The sequence below is a fragment of the Phoca vitulina genome, unplaced genomic scaffold (assembly GCF_004348235.1).
Source record: "Phoca vitulina isolate PV1807 unplaced genomic scaffold, GSC_HSeal_1.0 scaffold4, whole genome shotgun sequence".
NCBI lineage: Eukaryota > Metazoa > Chordata > Mammalia > Carnivora > Phocidae > Phoca > Phoca vitulina.
Window position 1 is genome coordinate 4,751,101 of NW_022589707.1, and position 22,076 is coordinate 4,773,176.

Sequence of the window (22,076 nt, forward strand, 5' to 3'; positions counted from 1 at the left end):
TTTCTGCAATCACCCACAAAGTCTTACTCTCTGTGACTCTTCTCACCCCTACATTTTAATTGCTTTACTGTCATCCTTGCTATGCCATCATATTGTCAGGACTGATTCACATCGACTATTGTGTCTCAACAATTCACTGTCACTGATAACACAGTAGATATTCCACTGATATCTGAATATCTAAGGAGAATTTTAGCCCAGTACCACTGACATCTATTGAGACACATGCCAATTTTGAAAAATTTAGGATTGATTATTTTTAGGTAGATTTAAAATGTCAAATGAATTTTGGATTATATGAAACTTCAACTCTGCTTGGACACTGAGAATGTGTGATAACATGTTCACAAATGGAAGAACTGTGAATCCCCTGACTTACACGAGACACAGGAAGAAAGGACTTTGAGGGGCGCCTGGGTGGCTCAGTCATTAAGCGTCTGCCTTTGGCTCAGGTCATGACCCCAGGGTCCTGGGATTGAGCCCCACATTGGGCTCCCTGCTCGGCGGGAAGCCTGCTTCTCCCTCTCCCACTCCCCCTGCTTGTGTTCCTGCTCTCACTAACTCTCTTTCTGTCAAATAAATAAATAAAATCTTTAAAAAAAAAAAAAGGAAGAAAGGACTTTGAGATTTTTTCCAAGGGAGTGAGATGAGTTACTATCCATTCTTTCTCCTCTTTCCCCTTCCATGCCTATTGTACAATATTCCTTCCTCCTTTTGTTCCTTACTTAGGTGTTTTCTCAGAGATGAGACCCAGTCGCACATATTCAATTTCACTAATTTACAAAGATCAGCCAGAACCCTGTTGTGTGGAAGGAGGGATGGGAGAAGGTGTTCGGACAGACACTAGAGAGAAACACTGCCCAGCTAATCCAACTCTCCTGATTACCAAAATACATATTGAAATTATCTTATCTTTCAGTGGCTTTGGCTCAGGAATCTGTCTTTTCTAAGATTAACTATACCTCTTATATTTTATATATTAATTCGTATTTTATGTGCTTATTGTTTCTAAAGTCTCAGAAAAGAGGTTATGGATTTTTCAGAAATTGGGCAATTTTAACATTTAAATGGTACCTTATACATATGCAGTAAAATTCCTCTCAAATTGCTTATATGCTGTCAAGTAGTGCCCCAGACGTGGCTTTTCCTTGGCCAGTAGGAGCCTTGAACAAACACCTTTAGTTATATTCTTATCTATAAAATAAGACCTTTAGTTGATGCTCCTTTCCTGAGGTACCTTCAGCACTCCCACAAGATGCTATGTGCACAGTTAGTGGTCCAGCACAAAGATATCTTAACAGCCCCCCTCGCATCTCTCTCAGAACAGTGACTCACACAGTTACTGGGTGTGGCTTCATACGTCACACATTATTATAAGTGAGTGTAAAATATGAATATGTTTCCCTTCCCAATGGAAACACAATTACTTTGTACAAAATTTGGATGAATAAGAACCAGTGGTCCAAAGTAAGATCCACAAATAGGTCCATGATTACAAACTATGTGACAAATCAAAACAGTGTGTTTTTCTTCTCATTACTCTCAGGCCATATGAATGGAGATAGAGAAAGTGTGGGAAGTTCTATTATAGCAGTGCTCAACTCCACTGAACATGCTGCTGTGACATAAAAATACACCCACACCCCAACCCAACCTCCAGCCTCCTACCCAGCATCACCAGTACATGTGTCGTCACCTCCTTCCCGGTTGCCAGGGCAATGCAGGTGATGCCTGCCATATCTGAGTTAAGTGGGAGAAAACACAGGCAAAGCTCCTTTCTCTAAGTGATGCTCAGGATTCATCAAGTTGCCAGTTTTGAAGTTATTCCAGAAAATTGCCCTAATAGTTTCTGCCAGGCGCCCTTTACCTCCTTATTCCTTACACTATAAATCATGGGGTTCAGCATGGGTGTCAACACAGCATAGAAGAGAGAGATCAACTTCTCCTGAAGAACAGAGGGGCTGGAGTGGGGCCGGATATAAGTAAAAATGGCCATGCCATAGCACAGGACAACCACTGTGAGGTGAGAGGCACAGGTGTGGAAAGCTTTCTTTCTTCCCTCTGTGGACTGGATCTTTAGGATGGTGGAGATGATCTGGATGTAGGACAGGAGAACCAGGCAGAAAGGTGTCATCAGCAGAGCAATGCTAGAAACCATGATTGCGATCTCGTTGGAGGAGATGTCCACACAAGCCAGTCTGACCACAGCTAGGAGTTCACAGGATATGTGATCAATATACTTGTTTGTGCACATGGGCAGCTGAAAGGTGATGGCGGTCTGTATGAGAGAGTTGATAGAACCACTGACCCAGGATGTGATGGCCAACCTAGTACAGAGGCCTCCATGCATGATGACCGAGTATCGCAGGGGGTTACACACAGCCACATAGCGGTCATAGGCCATCACTGCCAGTAGAACAAACTCAATCCCACCCAAGCCCAGGGAGAAAAATAACTGGGCTGCACAGCTCACAAATGGGACTGCTTTATGTGCCGCAAGAAAATTTGCCAGCATCTGAGGAATGATGCTTGTGGCATAAGAGACATCAACGAGGGAGAGGTTGGTGAGAAAGTAGTACATGGGAGTGTGGAGTCGGCTGTCCAGTCTGATGAGGAGAACGATGAGGAAGTTCCCCAGCACTGTCACCATGTATGTGATCAAGAAGAGCACAAAGAGGAAAACCCGCATGTCCCAATCACTGGACAGGCCAAGGAGAATGAACTCTCTCACCCAAGTCTGGTTACCCGTTCCCATTAAAATATCTGAAGATTATTAATCTGCAGAGAAAGTCAGAAACAATAGAAACTGTTGAATCAAAGAATTATAAAAACAATTTTTTATGAATATCTATTGTATACAATTGGCCAGCCTTAACCAGATGTTTCAGACCACTTACTGGCCAAGATGATAGGCTTTATCCCAACATGTATTACATCTATTCTGCATCAGAGTCAGGCCAGCACTTTTATAAGGACGTGAGGTGGTCAGGATAACCCAGTTAAAGACTGGCGATGATGCAGTGCAATTTCAGGAGCTCACATCTTTACCAACTTACCTCAGATTGAGAGTGAGGGGAGCTTCGTAGGTGACAGTAGTAAGTAAAATGACAAACAATGAAAAAAAATCTTGTTGGAAAGTTATAAAAACTACCTTAATTTTGTCAACTAGCCTCATCATGATAAAATGGATAAATCTATTACAAGAGGCAGGCACTCACTCTTTGGGAAGAAGCAGGGCCTTGTGGAAAGTTCTAGAATCAGAGAAGCCAGGTTTGAAATCTGATTTTGTTTAGCAGTTTGTTACTGTGGTTTAGTGACAAACTTTTATATATGAAACAGGACAATATTATACAATTCACAAATACTTTCAAGCTGAAATGTAGGTAACTTTGGAGAAAGTACTTTATAGACTGTACTAGTAATAATAGTACTATACTAGTCTGAGTATTAGTAGTAACATGACTTCTGCCTTGGAGTAGATAGAATAGCAAAGGATTTTCCCATGTATAACCTCCACAAACTCAGATATAAATGAAATGGAGGCAATCAATAATAGAACTGAGGGATTCAGGATGACTGGTCACCTTGAGGACCTGGGGATCATTTGTCTTTTTTTATAGCCCTGATCTCTTCAGCCTTCAGTGGTATCAGAAGGGAAAGGGAATTGTGATCATACCTTGTTCTCTTTATTTTTCTTCTTAACTTGATGTTCTTAAGAATCTATCCTTTGCATATGGGCTCAAAATAAAGGAAATGACAGTATGGATGTTTGACTTTCTATTTACAAAAGAGGAAGGGAAGCAATTGTTTAAGGAACCTTCATCATTGACCAAGGCAGAGTACAATATGTGTATGAATATATGTACATGTATGCTGGAATGGAGTTTCTTTTGTGTTTTCTTTCATCCCAGAAAGGCTTCTTAAGTAGAACTGTATGTTACAATATCAATGTTGAACACTAAACAGAAACTGTTCAAATTTTTAAAATTTTTTTAAAGTTAAGGATAAAGGCAGTAAGAGGGCTTGAGGACAGAAACAGAGCTGCTTGTCCTAGAATCCAAAGGGGTCTTGCTAGGGTCTGTGAGCAGAAAGGTAAGACTGTCTATGCCTCCACTCTCTTACCTGATAAAGGCTGAAACAAAACAAGCAGTTCCCCTAAATGCCCATCTCTTTCATGGTTCAGCCACATACATTTTCATAAACTCTGCTGGTGTCCTTCTCTTAACTGATCTCCCCTTTCAACTGTTACTCCTCTTTGGCTCCATCATAAACCTTCCACCACCACCCCTCACTTGGCTTTTCTTCAATCATGGTCAGATCAAATGCCTCAAAGATGACATTCAAATTTAATTCTAAAACCTCAAGAAAAAAAATCTGTTAACTGTTACTGAATTTTAACAAATCTGCAACAGAAAGTAGACATTTCTTTTTCCACTCACTTGGCAAACATCCATGAAGTGCCATTGCTGCTAGATGCTAAGATTTCAAAGTAAATATTACACTTCCCTACACTTAGAGTTCATGTGGATGGAAAAGACACAGAACAGACTGTCATCCTATCACTGTCCCCCTGTTGCATGTGCAAGCTGCCTGGAGAACAAGCCAGCCCACGACTCACTCTAGTCTTCCTGCCCACCCCCCACATCACTCTACTACAGCCCTTGTCTCATGACAAATGAACAACAGTATCACATCTCACTGTAGGTGCGAGCTTCAAAACTTAACAGTCTGTGCTCTGAATCCATTCTCTTCCACTTCCTGGGACTGAAGCAAGTTATCCAGCCAACCCTGTCTCATAGTTTTTCAATGGCACAATGTGGATAATATTGGCCAACTAAAAGGGTCATTGCTGAAATTAAGGAGTTGAAGATCTAACCTTCCTATACCAATGACTGAATCAGGGCAGGTATCCATTATTTGGTGATGACAATTGACCTAAACCTTTGATTTCATACTCTCTATCTCTTTCATCATCTTTTTCATCTATCTCTTTCAATAAGGATGTTATTCTTTCACTTACTCCCTCTTTTTGCCATCCTTGTGTTTCTCTCGTCTCTCATTGACCACTTGTCCCTCATTAAAAAAATATATACAACCTCTCAATATGGGGAGAGGAATCTTTGCTATTTATCATTCTAATTATTTCCTCTTTCACATCAAGAGTTCTCAAATGATTGGTGGCCACCTGCTGGAATTATTTCCTCATAGAATTCATCCTTTGAGCCAGAAAACCGTGGTTTTTACTTTCACTAAATCATGGAAATTATACTCTTAATGATCCCTGGTGACTTTCTCATATCAAATACACAGGCTTTCATTTGATTTTCACTGTTTAACTTTTAATAGTGTCAAGTATTTACTCCTTCAAACCCTTGACTCTATCCTGTGCTTCTGTCCTGACTAGCCTCTGATCTGTTATTCCTTATCTGCATTCGTGAGGGATTTCTCCAAACCCTCCGGCTCCACTGCTGTGAAAATCTGGTCAGTTCTGTGCTCACCAACTGTATTCTTCTATGGTTTTTCCCCTTGAAGGGCTTGTAATTTCTAATGACAAAAATTGTGATCAACTGTGTGCAGCTCACCCTCAAGTCTATATTTGTCTCCTGGACTTCCCTCTGAAGGCCCAGATGCTTTCCCCAACACCATAATGAATGTCCATCTCAGAAATGTCTCACCAAGGCCTCCACTCACCTCCCCACACATGGGGTCTCTCCTGACTCCTTCATTTCTGTCAATGCGACAAAAATTCTCCCATTCTCCCAACACTTCATGCTTGACTTTCCCCTCCTCTTCCCCACCCATTGGAATAAATCCTCTTTCTTCATTTCCTTTACTGCATATTCCCCAACTTCCCCCAGCGTCATTCGTACTTACACTTGCCCTCATCACCCCATGCCATAGAGTGCAAGGCATCCTTGTAAATTTCCCTGATGCCACCTCCACCCACTCCACACTCCTACATGCTCCCTCCAACTTCATCAGAAGATACAAGTGTTTCCTCATCACTTCCCCACACAAACAGATCTATGAGGTCTACATGTACACAGAATTAAGGTTTTCCTGCACAGAAGAATTTCCACACAATCTTCAGTCTGGTCCTGTACTATTTCTAACTTTTATTTTATTATCTCTAGCATTTATTATAATACTGTGTGTTTTACAGCAAAGTATTTTACTAAAATAAGCTGTTAATACTCAAGTAACTTTCAGTGATACGTTAGCTGATTATTTTTAACCCACCGAGGCTGCTATTCATTTCCAAAGATCACTGCCTTATTTCAAAATCATTAATAACCAATTACACCTTTTGTCCACACTCGTAGTCATTTTGGGGACTCATGGTAGATAAAGAAAATAGATCGGCCTTTGGAAAGGCAAATGCAGGAGGAAACATGTGTTCATCAGATGCTTTTAGCATGCCCTGCAGTTAATCCCATCACCTTATTACTTTGGGAGCAGCTCCATTTAAATTTAGCTGGGTTCCTATTCTGGCCTAGGGTGGAAAATGGACTCGGTGCCAGATGAAGACTTCAGATCTCACCACTCCTATCAGAAAGCCAGAGCTTGGGCTTCTCAGATCTAACTAATTTGTAGGATCTGTAGCTCTTCCTGAATGTGTATTTTTCACTGAGGTCAAAAAACAAAGGGAAAATGTGGGACTATTTGTTCCATTTGTCTGCATAAATAAGACAACAGAAACCTTTTAGTATAGGGTTAGGCAGGCAGCTGGTGTTCGAAACCAGTGTTGAACAATGACCACAGTTAAGAGCCACATCTATTTAGCTCTTCCTCCTGCACAGTGTGTTTTGTGCTCTCTTCTGAGAATTTGTCCTAACTCTGGCTACTTTACCTTTTTGCCAGGTCCACAGTATTCCTTTAATCAACAACAAAATGCTATTTTACATATTTTCTCAACAAATCTGAAACCATTCTCTATAGGTTTTGAGCTTTCATGGTCTACTCACAAATGAATAATCCATGCTGTCTGCTCAGAACATAGTACTGGGGAATGACATATCCCTTGGTTTATCTCCTTGGACATGAGCACCTTGCAGGAAGGACTTCATGCCTGTGTTTTATGAAGTAGGGTGGATGTAGCATAATTACTAGAGCCATAACAAATAGAGCATACTATGTGACTTAGTATGAAAGATGCTATAGAAATAGTCCATGAAAAATTTTCTCTTTACAATACTGATACTAATGCCTGAAATGTGTTTTTTATGTGGAACATCTTTTGAGGACATATTTAGATATTAAAAATATTAAATGCAAAGTTTATGATATAAAGCAAATAATCTTTTTGTGAACTTGTATGGGAATGACTCTGACGTTGCAGAAAAAGTCAGGGGTAAAGTATAGACAGCAAGATCAAATTTTCCCAGTTAAAATATTACCTTTCCAGACCTTAGCTAAAACTAGTTCCCAGTGCCTCCTCCCATTATCCAGTAATTATTAGTTATACAAATATCAGGACTAAAATGTTCTCTCCGTGACAAAGAAATGAAGACATAAAGTAGGTGAACAAATTTTTCACATAACACCTTTTATATGACACAATACACCTAATTTAAAAGTTAAATTTTAGCCAACCATTATGATCTTTTTAAAAAATAAATCTATTCATTGATTCCATGGAAACGGTTATTTTTTCTGTTATAAACTTGATGTAAATTATAACAAGTTAAGTGTTATTTTTCAACCTATTCCACCTACTTAAATTCAACCACAATTATTTTTCTTATTGTTTCAATCTCCTACTACCTGATGACATCTTTGGCTGAAAGTACATGTCATCTGAACAAGGTGAACAGTGAATAATTCAGACAACAATGCTTGCTGATGTTAAAACAAAGACTGGCCTTTATCTCCATGGGGTAGATAAAAATTTGGCCTTAGCCTATTCCTGCCTCCCTTTATCTGATTCTTGCTTCTAACCCTTCATTGACAAGCCAAATATTTTCACTCCATCTCTGTAACTCTCTATACCAAGGTCTACGTTCCACTAAAATGGTCCATGCTCTAATAAAATTGCCCATTAGATATATGGTAAATTCTCAGGCAGTAAATTTTGGTAAAACTTGTAAACGCATGGCATTTGGGAGTCATGGAAATGAGGCATCTCCAACTCATCTGTCATAATTTACTTAAACTCTGATCAGTAGACCTCCCAGATGGGAGCTCCTTCCATGTTGAGCTCACTAAGCTCTGCAGAATGCCTGAGAAGAAGGGTGTCGCCCCAAGTAACAATATGGCTTTTCAACGTAGTAAGGGGCCCTTTTAGCCTTTTACCACACCCTCCCCAGATTTCTGCTCTAATAGAACTGGTAAGAACTACTGAAGAACTATGAGCAACTGCTCATCAAATAAGACAAGAAACCTGACCCACAGACAAAATCTAACAAGCACTGACAGAATTTTCACTATGCTGTGCCACACAGACAGGATCATTTCTTGTGGTTCTCTGGAGATGTCTGCAGTTTCTGCTGCTCCTGTTTTTCAATCATTTTTAATTGCATTTATTTTCCATTACTACTCTATGTACAAACATTCCAAAATACTTGATTATTTTTTTTAAGGATGGAACTATTCAGAGTTTCATAAATGGGTAAAAGGTTTCATATACCTTCTCTATTCTCAGCATTCATTACCAAATTCACTGTCTTACTATCATGTGTAAACATTTTAAACAACTTTTTTCCACTTCTTTTGGCTGGCTGCTTCAAGAAATTATCTTCTCCGTTTCCTTGTACATTAGGAAGAGACAAGTAATGATTTGAACAGACTCAGGAGGTATGCACGTTATAGGATTCCTCAGTGCCTCACTTTCCAGGATTATATTTCAGAACCATATTTCTTTCCACTATTCATGCCAATTTGAAGAGGGCATGGATGGACAAAACCGTGGATCATCCTCAAAAATCCAATCTGAAACAGTGAGGCTTATGGTAAGCCCACTACCCATAATTCCCCCTCCCCATTCATTGCATTAATAATGCCCTATAGCTAAGGGGGGAAAAGTTTTTTCTCTCCTGAAAGTCTATGCACATCTTTTGCAATCCTCCATTGAATCTTGATCATATTGGCTTCCTATTTGTAATCCTCTACAACTTCACTGCAACAGACAGAAACGAAGCACATGAAGGTGAGTCCCACAACCTACAGACATGTTTTGTCTAATGCTGGTCAAAATAAACCAGACCGTACATTTACATACTTGAATTGCCAATAGAAATAGCACTTTAATTTAGAGAAAGATTCATAAGACCTATGGCTGAACACTTGAATGCTATATACATTTAATGCATTCATCATGGGCAGAAATATTTGCAACAACCTAATGTTTGGAACAGAGTACCCAAGGATCACTTGGGAGGGTGTTCTACAACAGGTTTTATATCTTCAGAAGATAACCAGTTTGCTACTTCCCATCTAGATTTGGTGCCTGGCATTTCACATAATCAGCAACTAATGAGGCTCAGTTTCTCTGATATATGGAATACTCAAATAACCTTGAATGATGTTTTACTATGGTTTCATTCAGTAAATGCTCAGCTTCTTTGTGTGTCTTGTCCCCAGTGGGGAAACTATGGCAGTATAATTCCTTCAATCTACCATGTCCCCACAGTGCAATCCCTACAGCCTAATCTAGAGGAACTAACCCAAAAATGAGTCAGGAGACCTCAATTCTAGTCCCAGTTCACATTCTGAGTGTTGTAGGACTTGAACAATCCACTTACTCATCTTACATTTCCACTTTCCAACACTTAAAGGAAAATCAAAATACTTTGTACACAAACTCTTCAGGAAAATTGAGAAAAGAGACTGCATAGTTATTAACAATTTGTCTTTTTGGAAATTTAATAGACTCCTACACATGCTCATGAGTAAAATAACTATCACCTTACAGATCTGGTTTGTCCCTTAGGTCTTCCCCAAATATGATGCAGAAATCCTCCCCACTATCTTCAGTTTCCAAATATTAATCATCCTCTTCTGCATCTCCCCGATTTCACTCTCTCTCTTTCTCTCTGTTAGTACATAAATTCAGCATTGAGAACCCTTAGAACAGTACCTGAGCCCCCAGCTTCAGGAAGTCAGAATCACTTTACGACATTTGCCATATTATTTCGGGTGAGAAGATTGCAGCATTTGTGGGTAAAATCCTGATCCAAAGTCCCAAACAAGTTAAGTCAGTTCTAATTCTGCCCCTCTAGACACACCTGTGTACACCCACCCTCTGCTGGTGCCTCCATTTGAGCTCTCAAGCATTGATTAGTGCCTGACAAACAGACGTGTCTACTTCAGTCTAATTTTATGTTGGTTTCTAAAGAATGTTCCCTCCAACAAAGCCATGGACCAGAGAGATGAAGAGTCCCAGACTCCTCAGGCTCCTGGTTAAGAACTCATCTGGGAATAGTTTAGATTGTGAGGGAAACAGCTGCAAGAAAGTTATGACTCCAACATAAACCTAGTGAGGTGCAGCAGTGTCTGAATTAGCAATGTGGGGCTGAAAGACTCCCCTCAGGAGCTTTATGCAATTGGGTGTCCATCAATGTTACCACTCCCAGTTCTCAAGGGCAGGGTCTCCTTGCTGCCCTTCTCCCTGTGAAGTCAATTGTTCTCCACTCTCTTCAAAAAAAAAAAACAACAGCAATCCCCTGGAGCCAAAGGTCATTCTAAAAAGCCAAAGATGCCAGCTTACTGAGGTTTTACAGCATTCTCCTCTAGCCCAAACCTGACATTTAGTTCTCTTGCCCCTTTTTTTCTGAGCAGTGATTAGGTCTGCAACCAAACCTAGTGAAAAAACAGTTATACCCTTTAGCTCCAGGATGCCCTTGTTTGTCCTGAACACAGGATCATTGTGCCTCACTCCCCTGAGATGGGCAAAGACCCTACTAGACCTGCTGAGAGTTTTGTAAAGATGGATGAACCCTATGGAGAGCACATCTCTCATAGTACTAACCAAGTTCCAAAATAATAGCACTGTGTAAAAAGATTTAAGACTCAAATAGGATCAATAAAAATAAAGTTTTATGGTCTCCAGGGGGAAAAAGGGAAAAGTAAAGGAGATCCAAAATCATTAATACAGTCAATTTTCTATACCTCTTCAAATTTTTAATATTTATGAAAAAATTGAATGTAATTTTGACAGACTGCAGTCACATTACATCTCTGACATATTCTTCAGGCAATGCTTCTGTAAGTGAATTACTTGTCCATTCATCTCCAAGTCCAATACCCAGTCACGCTAACACCATCATTTACATATCCACACACTTACCCACTGTCTATACCCATTTCCATACTTACTCAACCACCTGCTTATCTGCTCATCCACCAACATATGCATCCCCTCATCATGCACTTGCCACCTCATCCATTTCCCTAATATCCAGTAATTATCTCCCACATCTTTTATTCTCACCAATGTGAATATCATCTTGCTTGTCTCCTCATTCATTCTGCCATGTTACTATAACGTCTGATACTACAGCACCCAGTGACTTTGACCATGTCTCTGTGGTATTCCAAGCAATAGAAAGAGAAAGTAGAGATGCTTCTCATTCCTCACCTGAATTTCTGAACTCCCCTAGATTGACAGAATTGGTTGGATACTTTCTCTGAGGAAAGTTGGAAAAATTCCATGGCTGAGAGAGTGTAGTCAGGGTGTCCAGACGTTCACATCACTGCTGATCTTCTCTACTCATCTGCAGACAACAAAAAGGGAAATTCCCAAATTCCAAGCTTTGGTAAAGATCCCACAGCTCTCTCAGTTGCTCCTGCTCCAGACCTGCTCCAGACCTTGTCATTCAACCTCCATCACTCAACAAGTTATATCACTCTTACTGAAAACATCTGTCCCATGGATATTTCCTTTCCATTGTTAATGCTGCTGACTGCTGTTGTTTTAGTATTTGTACCAGAGTGCCAAATAATTCACTGCACTCCAAAGTATGATAGCCTTCATTCTGCCCAAACTCACTGAATCAGACCCTACATAGGAGGGTCAGCAAATTGTGGCTTAATGAGCCTTTCAGGTGTTTCTGATAGAATAAATTTGAGAACTCTTGGAACAATTCATTCTGTAAACCATGGTCACATTAATCTTTCATTTTAACACTTTATTCTATCATTATTCACTTCACAAATATTTCATCTACATTCTCCAATGACTCCCACCCATTTTCCAATTCCTGCTGTTCCCCAAACAGGAAATGCCCTCTTCTGCCCAGGAAGGTCATCTCATCAGTGTCTGCCTAGGAATCGAAATAGTTCTTTCAAAAACATTTGTGACAAATGCAGTAATATGTACTATCAATGCGTAGGCTTGGTTTGCAAGATAAACATGAATATAATGAATTATTTTCTCTAAACACTATGCATATAATTTGGGTAAGCTACTTTCACAGAAGCAGTTTATTTGCCTTAAATTCCTTGGCTTAAAAATCATTATTTGCCATTTTATATTATTACTTACCTGTAAATTATCACTCACATCTCCCACTTAAACTTTGTCTTTTAAAACACGCCTTTAAAAGTAAGTGATTATGGGGGCGCCTGGCTGGCTCAGTCAGTAGAGCATGCAACTCTTGGTCTTGGGGTCGTGACTTCAAGCCCCATGTTGGGCATGGAGTCTACCTAAAAGAATATTTAAAAAATAAAAATTAAAATAAAGGTAAATGAAATGTACTGCTCTGGTACAGGATGTTTCTAGGGGCAGAGCAAGGAGGGGGACAAGGAGCATATGGGAACTCTCTGTACTTCCTGCTCAATTGTGCTATGAATCTAAAACTGCTCTAAAGAACACAGTCTCTTTTAAAGGAAAAAATATATTTGAGTTTGTTCTACCTTCCACGTAAGCTGTAAAAAGCTGGAAAGAACGTTGGTTCCCTCCTAAAACAAGAAAGGTTAAACCACAGAATCATAACTATTCCCAGAATCATCAGAAAGCTGAGATTACAGAGCAACCCGAAAGCATGAAATCTCAGGAAAGATCGGCACATCCAGGGAGGGAGAGGATGTGAGCTCTTACTCACTTGGGCCAGAGCCTGGGAGGAAAACAGGGCCAGCAAACAAGCCCATGAGAATTGCCTTAACAAATGGCTAAAGTTTGAGGGTGGGTTACTAGAAACACAGAATGGCCGAGAGCCACAGCAAAAAGAGCAGTGCCACCAGTTCTCAAGATTTTCTCCACACACTTGGGACAGCCCTCGCAATGATGTTCAGGGAAACGTGGAAAAGCAGAGAAAGCCTCCTGCCAGGTGCAGGTTTGGTGAGGGCACAGCTGTGCGGCTGGGGAAGGCACGCTCTGGGCACAGGTTCTGCTTGCATCATGGAACAAAAGCCTGAGCCACTGGGGGGAGAGCAGCAAACTGGTTCCCTCAGAGACAGATGAAGACTCATTACCGAAGGAAGAGAATGGAAAACAAAACAAAACATTCTTTCTCCGGGGTCCTAGGGCAGGAAACCACTCTGTTCAGACAGTGAGCCATCTCCTCAGGCTGTGGGGTGGAAAGACCACTAAGAAGGCCCCAACCCTGAGACACAGGGACGAAGGACGTGCCTGAGACTGAGAAAGAGCCAGGACAAAGGCATAAAGCCCCACCCTCCATCCCCAGGCCAGCAGGATTGAGGAACAAGTCACAGCTGTGGACCAGGGGCAGGGGCAGGCTGTGCACAGACACTCTCTCCACATGCAGCCTCCCAGCAGAGCCTACAACTCAGGGTGGTTTAGCGACACTGGGGAAAGCCCTCCAACCCCCGGACACCCCACATTAAGCACAAGTCCTGATACAGAAATTAATTTATTGGTAGAGGGGGATGATCACAGCAACCCAAAACTCAAGCCCCGCTCAACCCATGAGTGCATTGATTCCCACACTCTCCTCACCAAGCAAGACCACAGCACAGACAGAAGAGATGTGCCCATTTCAAGGCATAATGCTACTTATCTCAGTTTATTATCCTACACTCAAAATGTTCAGTTGCCAGTCAAACTAAAGGTCAGTGGAAAAGGCAAGAAAAATTCAGTGTCATTGAACAAAGAAATTAACAGAACCAGGATCAGATGTACTTGATTATAGGAACTATCACACAGGGGTTTAAAGTAACTCTCACCAATCTAGTTTAAGGATCTAGTAGAAGAGAGGCAGTGTGTCATAAGTGCATGAGAATTTCAATACAGATTGAACGCCACATGGAGGAATTAAGTCAACGTGCTGGACAGGAAGAACACAGAAATAGAAATAAAGGTTGCTTATGAGTTGACTCAGTTGGGCTGAGAAACAATCAGTGAGCATGGAAGCAGAGGAGCAGGTCCAGAGAGGTCACCTGTGCTGCTGACCTTGGAGAGGGGGGAGAAGGGGCAACCGCAAAGGCATGGGGGCCGGGGGAAGGCAAAGGGACCCCTCGAGGAACAGTGAAGGAGAGTCCAAACATGTCAACAAGATGCAGAAATGAGCATATTGCATCTTCATACTTTCCTCCTTTGTGTGTCATGGGTACATTTGTATTTTTTACTGATTTTCTGCCTCTTTCATCTCTTTCTCCTACCATTTTATATACAGTTGTTCATGGTGGTAAAATTCACACTTTACTCCATGATTTACATAATATTTATACCAGGATAATGAAGTTTTAGAGGAGGAATGGGGTCCACATAGCAATTGCAATCCCAGAGAAATGCAATGTCCCTCTGAAATCTCTTTTAAATCATGTGACTTGGCTTGACTTTTCTCTTTCATTCAGATTCCTCTACTGTCTTAATTGTGTCACTGGAGCAGGCAGCCAGCTGGTCTCCTGATGTCTAACCTCTTCTTCCTCTGACATTGGCAAGTGTGATAATTCTAAAATGTAAATTTTATCAAGTCATATCTCTGCTTAAAAATCCTTGCCAACTACACATTGGTAATTTGGCATTCAATGCCCTCTGTGATCTGACCCTCTTTACCTGCCTATTTCATCCTCACTACTTCCTCTTCTCTGTCCTACAGTCATGGCTTCAGGGAATTTTTGAACTCTTGTGCTCTTATCCAGCTCTGTATTTTTCACTGGCTGTCCTCTTTTGGGTTGTTGTCACTTCAATAACTTGTACTATTTTCTGGTCTCCAGCTAGACATTTTCTGGTCCTTTCATACAGGAAGACTTTGCAATCACCCCAAAAGGCTTATCTCTATGACTATTCCACCTCACTAGTGTACAAGGACCAACTAGGGTCCTGTTGTACATGGGAGGAGAGATGGAAGAAGGTGTTCAATATGGAGACTAGAAGGAGACAGTGCATAGCTATCCTGATTCACCAAATGCATATAAAGTTGTCTTATCTTTCATTGGCTTTGGCTGAGGAATCTGTGCTTTCTAAGATTAACTACATCTTTTATATTTTATACATTATGTCAAAATTTATGTGTTATTCTGCATTTAAAGTCTAGGAAAAGAGTTAATACTTATTTCAGAAATGGGATGGTTTTAACATTTAAGTGGTACTCCTTATAAATGCAATAAATTCCTCTCAAACTGTTTGTATGCTGTCAAGTAGTGCCCCAGACGTGGCTTTTCCATGGCTTTGCCTTGTACAAACACTTTTAGTTATATTCCTATCACTATAAAACAAGACCTTCTGTTGATGCCCCTCTCCTGAGGTACCTCAGCACTCAGACAAGATGCTATGTGCATGGTTAGCGATCCAGCACAAGGACATCCTAGCAGCCTTGATAGCATCTCTCTCCTCAGAACAGGGACTCACATAGTTACTGGGTGTGGATACATATGCTATGTAGTATTTTGAGTCTAAAATGTGAAGATGCTTTTTTTCCCCAGTGGAAACACAGTAACTTCATACAAAATTTGGATGAATAAGAAGCAGTGGTCCAAAGTAAGGTCCATTAATAGGTCCATAATTACAAACAATGTGACAAATCAAAACAGCAAGCTGTACTCTCAGGCCATATGAATGAAGATCGAGTAAGGGTAGGAAGTCCAATTACAGCAGTGCTCAACTCCACTGAATATGCTGCAGTGACATAAAAATACCCCCACATCCCACATCCCAACCAAACCTCCAGCCTCCTGCCCAGCATCACCAGTACATGTGTCGTCATCTCCTTCCTGGTTGCCAGGGCAATGCAGGTGATTCCTGCCATATCTGAGTTAAGTGGGAGAAAACACCGGCAAAGCTCCTTTTTCTAAGTGATGCTCAGGATTCATCAAGTTGCCAATTTTGATGTTAACCCAGATAATTGCCCTAGTAGTTTCTGCCAGGCCCCCTTCACTTCCTTATTCCTTAGACTATAAATCATAGGGTTCAGCATGGGCATTAAAATGGCATAGAAGACAGAAATTAACTTCTCCTGAAGGACAGAGGGGCTGGAGTGAGGCTGGATATAAGTGAAAATGGCCATGCCATAGCACAGGACAACCACTGTGAGGTGAGAGGCACCAGTGTGGAAGGCTTTCTTTCTTCCCTCTGTGGACTGGATCTTTAGGATGGTGGAGATGATCTGGATGTAGGACAGGAGAACCAGGCAGAAAGGTGTCATCAGCAGAACAATGCTAGAAACCATGATTGCAATCTCATTGGAAGAGGTGTCCACACAAGCCAGTCTGACCACAGCTAGGAGTTCACAGGATATGTGATCAATATCCTTGTTTGAGCACATGGGCAGCTGAAAGGTGATTACAGTCTTCATGAGAGAGTTGACAGAACCACTGACCCAGGATGTGATGGACAACCTAGTACAGAGGCCTCCATGCATGATGACCGAGTATCACGGGGGGTTACACACAGCCACATAGCGGTCATAGGCCATCACTGCCAGTAGAACAAACTCAATCCCACCCCAGCCCAGGGAGAAAAATAACTGGGCTGCACAGCTCACAAATGGGACTGCTTTATGTGCTGCAAGAAAATGCACCAGCATCTGAGGAACGATGCTTGTGGCATAAGAGACATCAACGAAAGAGAGGTTAGTAAGAAAGAAGTACATGGGAGTGTGGAGTCGGCTGTCCAGTCTGATGAGGAGAATGATGAGGAAGTTCCCCAGCACTGTCACCACATAAGTGATCAAGAAGAGGACGAAGAGGGACACCTGTGTGTCCCAGTCACTGGACAGGTCGAGGAGAATAAACTCTCTCACGCAAGTCTGGTTATCTGTGTCCAATAAAAAATGTGAAGATTATTAGTCTGCAGAGAGTCAGAGAGAAGAGAAACTATTGAATTAAAGAACTATAAGAATAACTTCTTAAGAGAATGCACATCTTAATGATCTGCCATAGCTAGATATTTTTGATCATATGGGCCAAGATGATAGGTTTGATCCTAATACCCATTGTATCTACTCTACATAAGAGAGGAGGCTGGCACTTTCATAAGGACATGATGTGATCTCAGGGAGTCAGTTAAAGCCTGGAGATAAAACAGTGCAATTTTTGGAGTTTTATTATCTCTCCAGTTTACCTGCTTTTCCAGGGCAGGAGGGAATTATAAATGACATTGGGAGGCAAAATAAGCAATGATGGTAAACATGGGCCAAAATTCAAGGACAACCCTACCCGTATCTATTGTGCAAACATGACGAAATGTATAAATAAATTACAAAAGAAAAAAAAGATTTGGAAGAGGCAGATATATACTGCAAATAAGGCTGGTGTCTCATGGAAAAATCTGGAATTAAAAAACCTGAATATGAATTTTGTTTTAGTGACTTAACAGAGATGAGATTGAGTTAGATATTTAAACTTTTACATACAAAATGGGCAACACTGCATAACTCACAAGTATGTTTCATTTCAAATGTAGATAACTACGGGGAAAGTACTTCATCAACTCTTCATGGCAATAGCATTCTGTTTATGGGTATGAGTTATAGCAGGAGCCCCACTCTGGCAGAGACAGAGTAACAAGTGCTCTGCTCTCCTCTCATATCCTGTCCACAATTTCAAACATAAAGAAAGGAAGCAAAACCTTTAGTAGATTTGAAATCTGCAAGGTGCAAAAATATAGGTCTTTTGAGAATTTGGTGTCTTTGGTCTTTGGAAGGAGATGGAGAAGAGTGGTCATTTTATCTTGTTCTTTTTATTTTGCTACCCTTTTCTTCACTCATTCTGACTTGCTTTTTATTTTTCTACAACTCTAGCCCTTGTGTATGGTCTCAGTAAAAAAGGACAGTATGGAAATGGCTGCTTTGGCTTTCTAGTATAAAAAGAGAAAGAGAAAACAAATCTGTTAACTTTTGTTGACTATTTAGCAGATCTGCATAGGAAGTAGACATTTGTTTTTGATTAATTTGGCAAATATCTCTAAGTGCCATCTTTGCCAGATGCTGGGATTTCAAGGGCAATATTACACTTCCCTGTGCTCTTAATGCTCAAGTGGAAGAGAAAGACACAGAACAGATTGTCTTCCCATCACTGTCCCCCTGTTGCATGTGCAAGCTGCCTGGACAACAAGCCAGCCCATGACTCACTCTGCTCCTCTCGCCCACCCTGCACATCTCTCTACTACAGCCTTTGTCTCATGACAAACAAGCAACAGTGTCACATCCCAGAGAAAGCAGGACCTTTAGAGTCTGGAAGTTCTTGCTTTAAATCTGTTCTCTCCTGCTTACTGAAGGCTAGAGCAAGCTACTTAGCCTCTCTTCGTTTTATATTTTTTAATTTGTAAAATGTGGGAAATATTGGCCAACTGAAAGGGTCATTGGTGAACTCAAACATTTGGAAGATCTACAATTGGTCCGTTAGTGGCTGAATAGACAGGTGTCCATCATTTAGCGAGGATAGCTGGTTGACATTTCATTTCACATTGATCACATTTGGGATCTTATTTCTTCATTCATTCCCCTTTCTACCATCCTGGGTTTCTCTTGCTCTTGGTTGATTCCTTTTCCCTCATTATAAAAACCCAATCTTTGCTACATAATTACCATTCTGATTCTCTCTTCCTTTCACATCCAGAGTTCTGAGATGATTGGTAGGGTTTATTTCCTCAGAATATTCATCCTTCAAGCCATGGAAATCTGGTTTCCATCTTCACTAATCCATGAATACTGCATTCTTGAAGGGCACTCTGTGGCCTTCTAATCATCAGATTCAGAGATCTTATTCTACTTTATTTCTTTATTGTTTAAGCAACTGAACTATTTGTTCCTTTAAATTCTCCACTCTATGATGCTCTTCTGTCCTAATTTTTTCCAAACTAATGTTCTTATCTCTCTCATGGAAAACTTTTAAACTTCTGTAGTTTTTGATAATTAAGCTCTCCTACTGCATTACTGTGAGGATTTTCTAAGGTTCTGTGCACAGAGCTTGTGCTTTTCCTATAGCTTCTGCTTGGAAGACTTGTCTCTAACACTGGATCTTCCATCTCAAGCCCACAATGACCTCCTAGACATCGCTACAAAGTCCAGATGCTTCTTCAACAGCATAATGAATGATTCCTAAATATCCCACCATGGATTCAATTCATATCTCCACAAACTGTATGCCCTCCATACTCCTTAATCTCTAGCAATAGAATAAAATTCTTCCTCTCTCCCAGGACATCTTTTTTAATTCTTCCTTCTTCCTTACACTCCACAGAATAAATCCTCTTCTTTCATTGTTTAATTACTAATCTCCCACCCCTCCCTTTGACTTCATTCACACTGCAAATATACCACCACTGTCTTATCTCCTTCCATCTGGTCAGTGCAACTACTTGCTTTTGAATCTTGCTGATACAGCCGCTGTCCACCGCTGCTAATACTTAAATACCTTTCATGGATACATCAGCTAATTATTTTTAGCCCATCAAACAGTATATATATTTCTAAAAAGTCCTTTGCCTTGGATTTAAAATTTTTAAATTTTAGTTAATTGATTTCCAAATATTTCTGTTTTCTACAGTGATAGAGTCCATTTTTGAATACCTGGTAGATTAAGAAAATAGAAATAACATCTATGTTTATTCCTTTGGTCAGGAAAATATCCTTTTTGTGAATTTTATAGATGTAATTATTCAAAATGGGATTTTTAAAATATAAATTACCTGACCTTATTGTGACCTTTAAAATATGTCACATAACAGTTGAAAACCAAGACCCTTACAGATGGAGGAGGGATCAGGAATGACACTGAAATTATAGGGAAAATCGGGTCTCAGGCATGGATGCAGACCTCAGCTCTTCATTGTTAAAATAGAGCCCTTGGCTCCAGTTAAAGTACCTTCATGTGCCTTCTCTCATTACCCAGTTATTAATACAAACAGCAAATAGAACCAAAATGCTTTCTCTCTAGGACAGACATATGCAAACAAAAAACAAGTGTTCAGATTCCTAATACAAACACATTTTATCTAACTTAATACAACTAATTAGAAAGCTCAACTTTAGTCAGTTATGGTTTTTTATTTAAATAAAGAAAAATCCATCCATTTCCCTGAAACAGGCTGTGTGTTGGGGAGCTAAACAGTCTTGGCTGGGAAAAGTGAAAGTCCCAAATACAGAAGCAGAACATGTGAAGGTAGGTCCCACAACTCATGCTGCTCACAATAATTCAGAGCCATACCTTCAACAAGTTGACCTGTCCATAGAAACGGCACTTTCATTTAGAGAGAAATTTCTGTGACTCCTGACTGAAGAGTTGGTTGATGTAGACACTGAGAACATCCATCCTGAGCAGGAATACTTGCATCATCTTAACGTATGAAAACAGAGAATCTATGATGGCTTGGGTGGTTGGTATCTCAAAGATGGGTTTGACATCCTGAAAGAAAATTACTTTGTTCTCTTTGTGGTCTTGCTAACTTCTTCTAGCCAGATTTGGTTACCTGACTTTTTACTTAATCTGAGACCAGTTACCAAGACCCAGTTTCTCAAACATGTATGAATCTGACATTCACTTTTGGTGACAGATTGTATTGTGGTCTCATGTAAATTCTTGTCTTCTTTATATTCTTGTTCCCTGTGGCTAAGACTAGGATTTTCATGGCCATATCATTCTCTCTGTCTGGCAAGTCTCTATGGTTTAATCCCCACAGCCAGTTCAGGAAAAACCAACCCTGGGATGAGTTAGGACACCTGAATCTTGCATCCAGTTTATTCTCTGAGTGTCAAGGGTCTTTGAGTAAGCCCTTAATTGCCTTATGTCTTCATTTATCTATTTTTTTAAAAAGAAAATCACAATATTGTGAGAACCAAACTCTTCAGAAATAACTGAGATAGGAGATACGAGGATTTAAAGCAACTGATAATGTATCTTTTCTTGCCTGAAAATAATATTCTAATATTACCACCACCTGCTAGCCAATATCAATACCTAACAAAAGATATCATCATACTTGTGGGTTTCTTCCCTCTTTCTTTCTCCCTCTATGTCAGTACTAAGCTTTGGAATTAAGAAGCCTATTGTAAAATTATACCCAAGCCTCATGCTCCTGCAAAGCACAATCACTTTACCACATTTTCTATAATACTTAAGATGAGAAGATTTCACCAGTCATGTTTTATGCCCCTGATCCAAGTCCCTAACAAGTCACATCATTTCTGTCTCTGTCCTTGCCAAGGCCACACTCCCACAGACTGTGGATGCCACTCAGATGTTCATCAGTTCTGACAGAGGAGATGTGTCTGTTTTCCTCTAGGTTTAAACTGGTCTCAAGAGCTCTCCCTCCAGCACAGGGATGGACCATATAAAAGAGACACCCCAAAGTCCTTGGGCCCCCGGGGCTCCTCAGTTCCTGGGGACTAGTTGCCATTGCTAAGGACACTACTGGGAGGACGTTGACAAGAGCTCAGAAACAGCTCACACACAGACCTAATGAGCTTTGGCAGCAGCTGCATTTGCAGAGGAGGGCTGACACATCCCCCCAGGAGCCTCCTGCATGACAATGTTAATTGCTGCCACCACTCCCAATGCACAGGACAGGGCCTCCACCCTGTCCTCCCTGTAGAAGGCTCTTCTCCATCCCTCTGCCTCTCACATCTTCATTACAGACTTAGGCCATTCCAAACAGCCAGAGAAGCCAGCCTTCTGAGGATGGAGGATGTCCTCCTAGAGCCCAAACCAGACTTTAGCCTTCAAGGCCCCAATCCAGGGAG

At 40.7% G+C, this 22,076-nt stretch overlaps 1 protein-coding gene and 1 pseudogene across 1 annotated transcript; both read right to left on the reverse strand.

Annotated features, from left to right (window-relative positions):
• Positions 1–939: 939 nt before the first annotated feature.
• On the reverse strand, positions 940–12,617 carry LOC116630683 (olfactory receptor-like protein OLF3). The gene is made up of 3 exons (XM_032401401.1): positions 12,482–12,617; positions 11,576–11,711; positions 940–2,778 (listed from the first exon to the last, which is right to left on the reverse strand). The coding sequence occupies exon 3, from the start codon at positions 2,753–2,755 to the stop codon at positions 1,802–1,804; it is 954 nt and encodes a 317-aa protein (XP_032257292.1). The 5' UTR covers positions 2,756–2,778; positions 11,576–11,711; positions 12,482–12,617; the 3' UTR covers positions 940–1,801.
• Positions 12,618–16,208: 3,591 nt separating this feature from the next.
• On the reverse strand, positions 16,209–17,162 carry LOC116630565 (annotated as a pseudogene).
• Between the last annotated feature and the right edge of the window lie 4,914 nt (positions 17,163–22,076).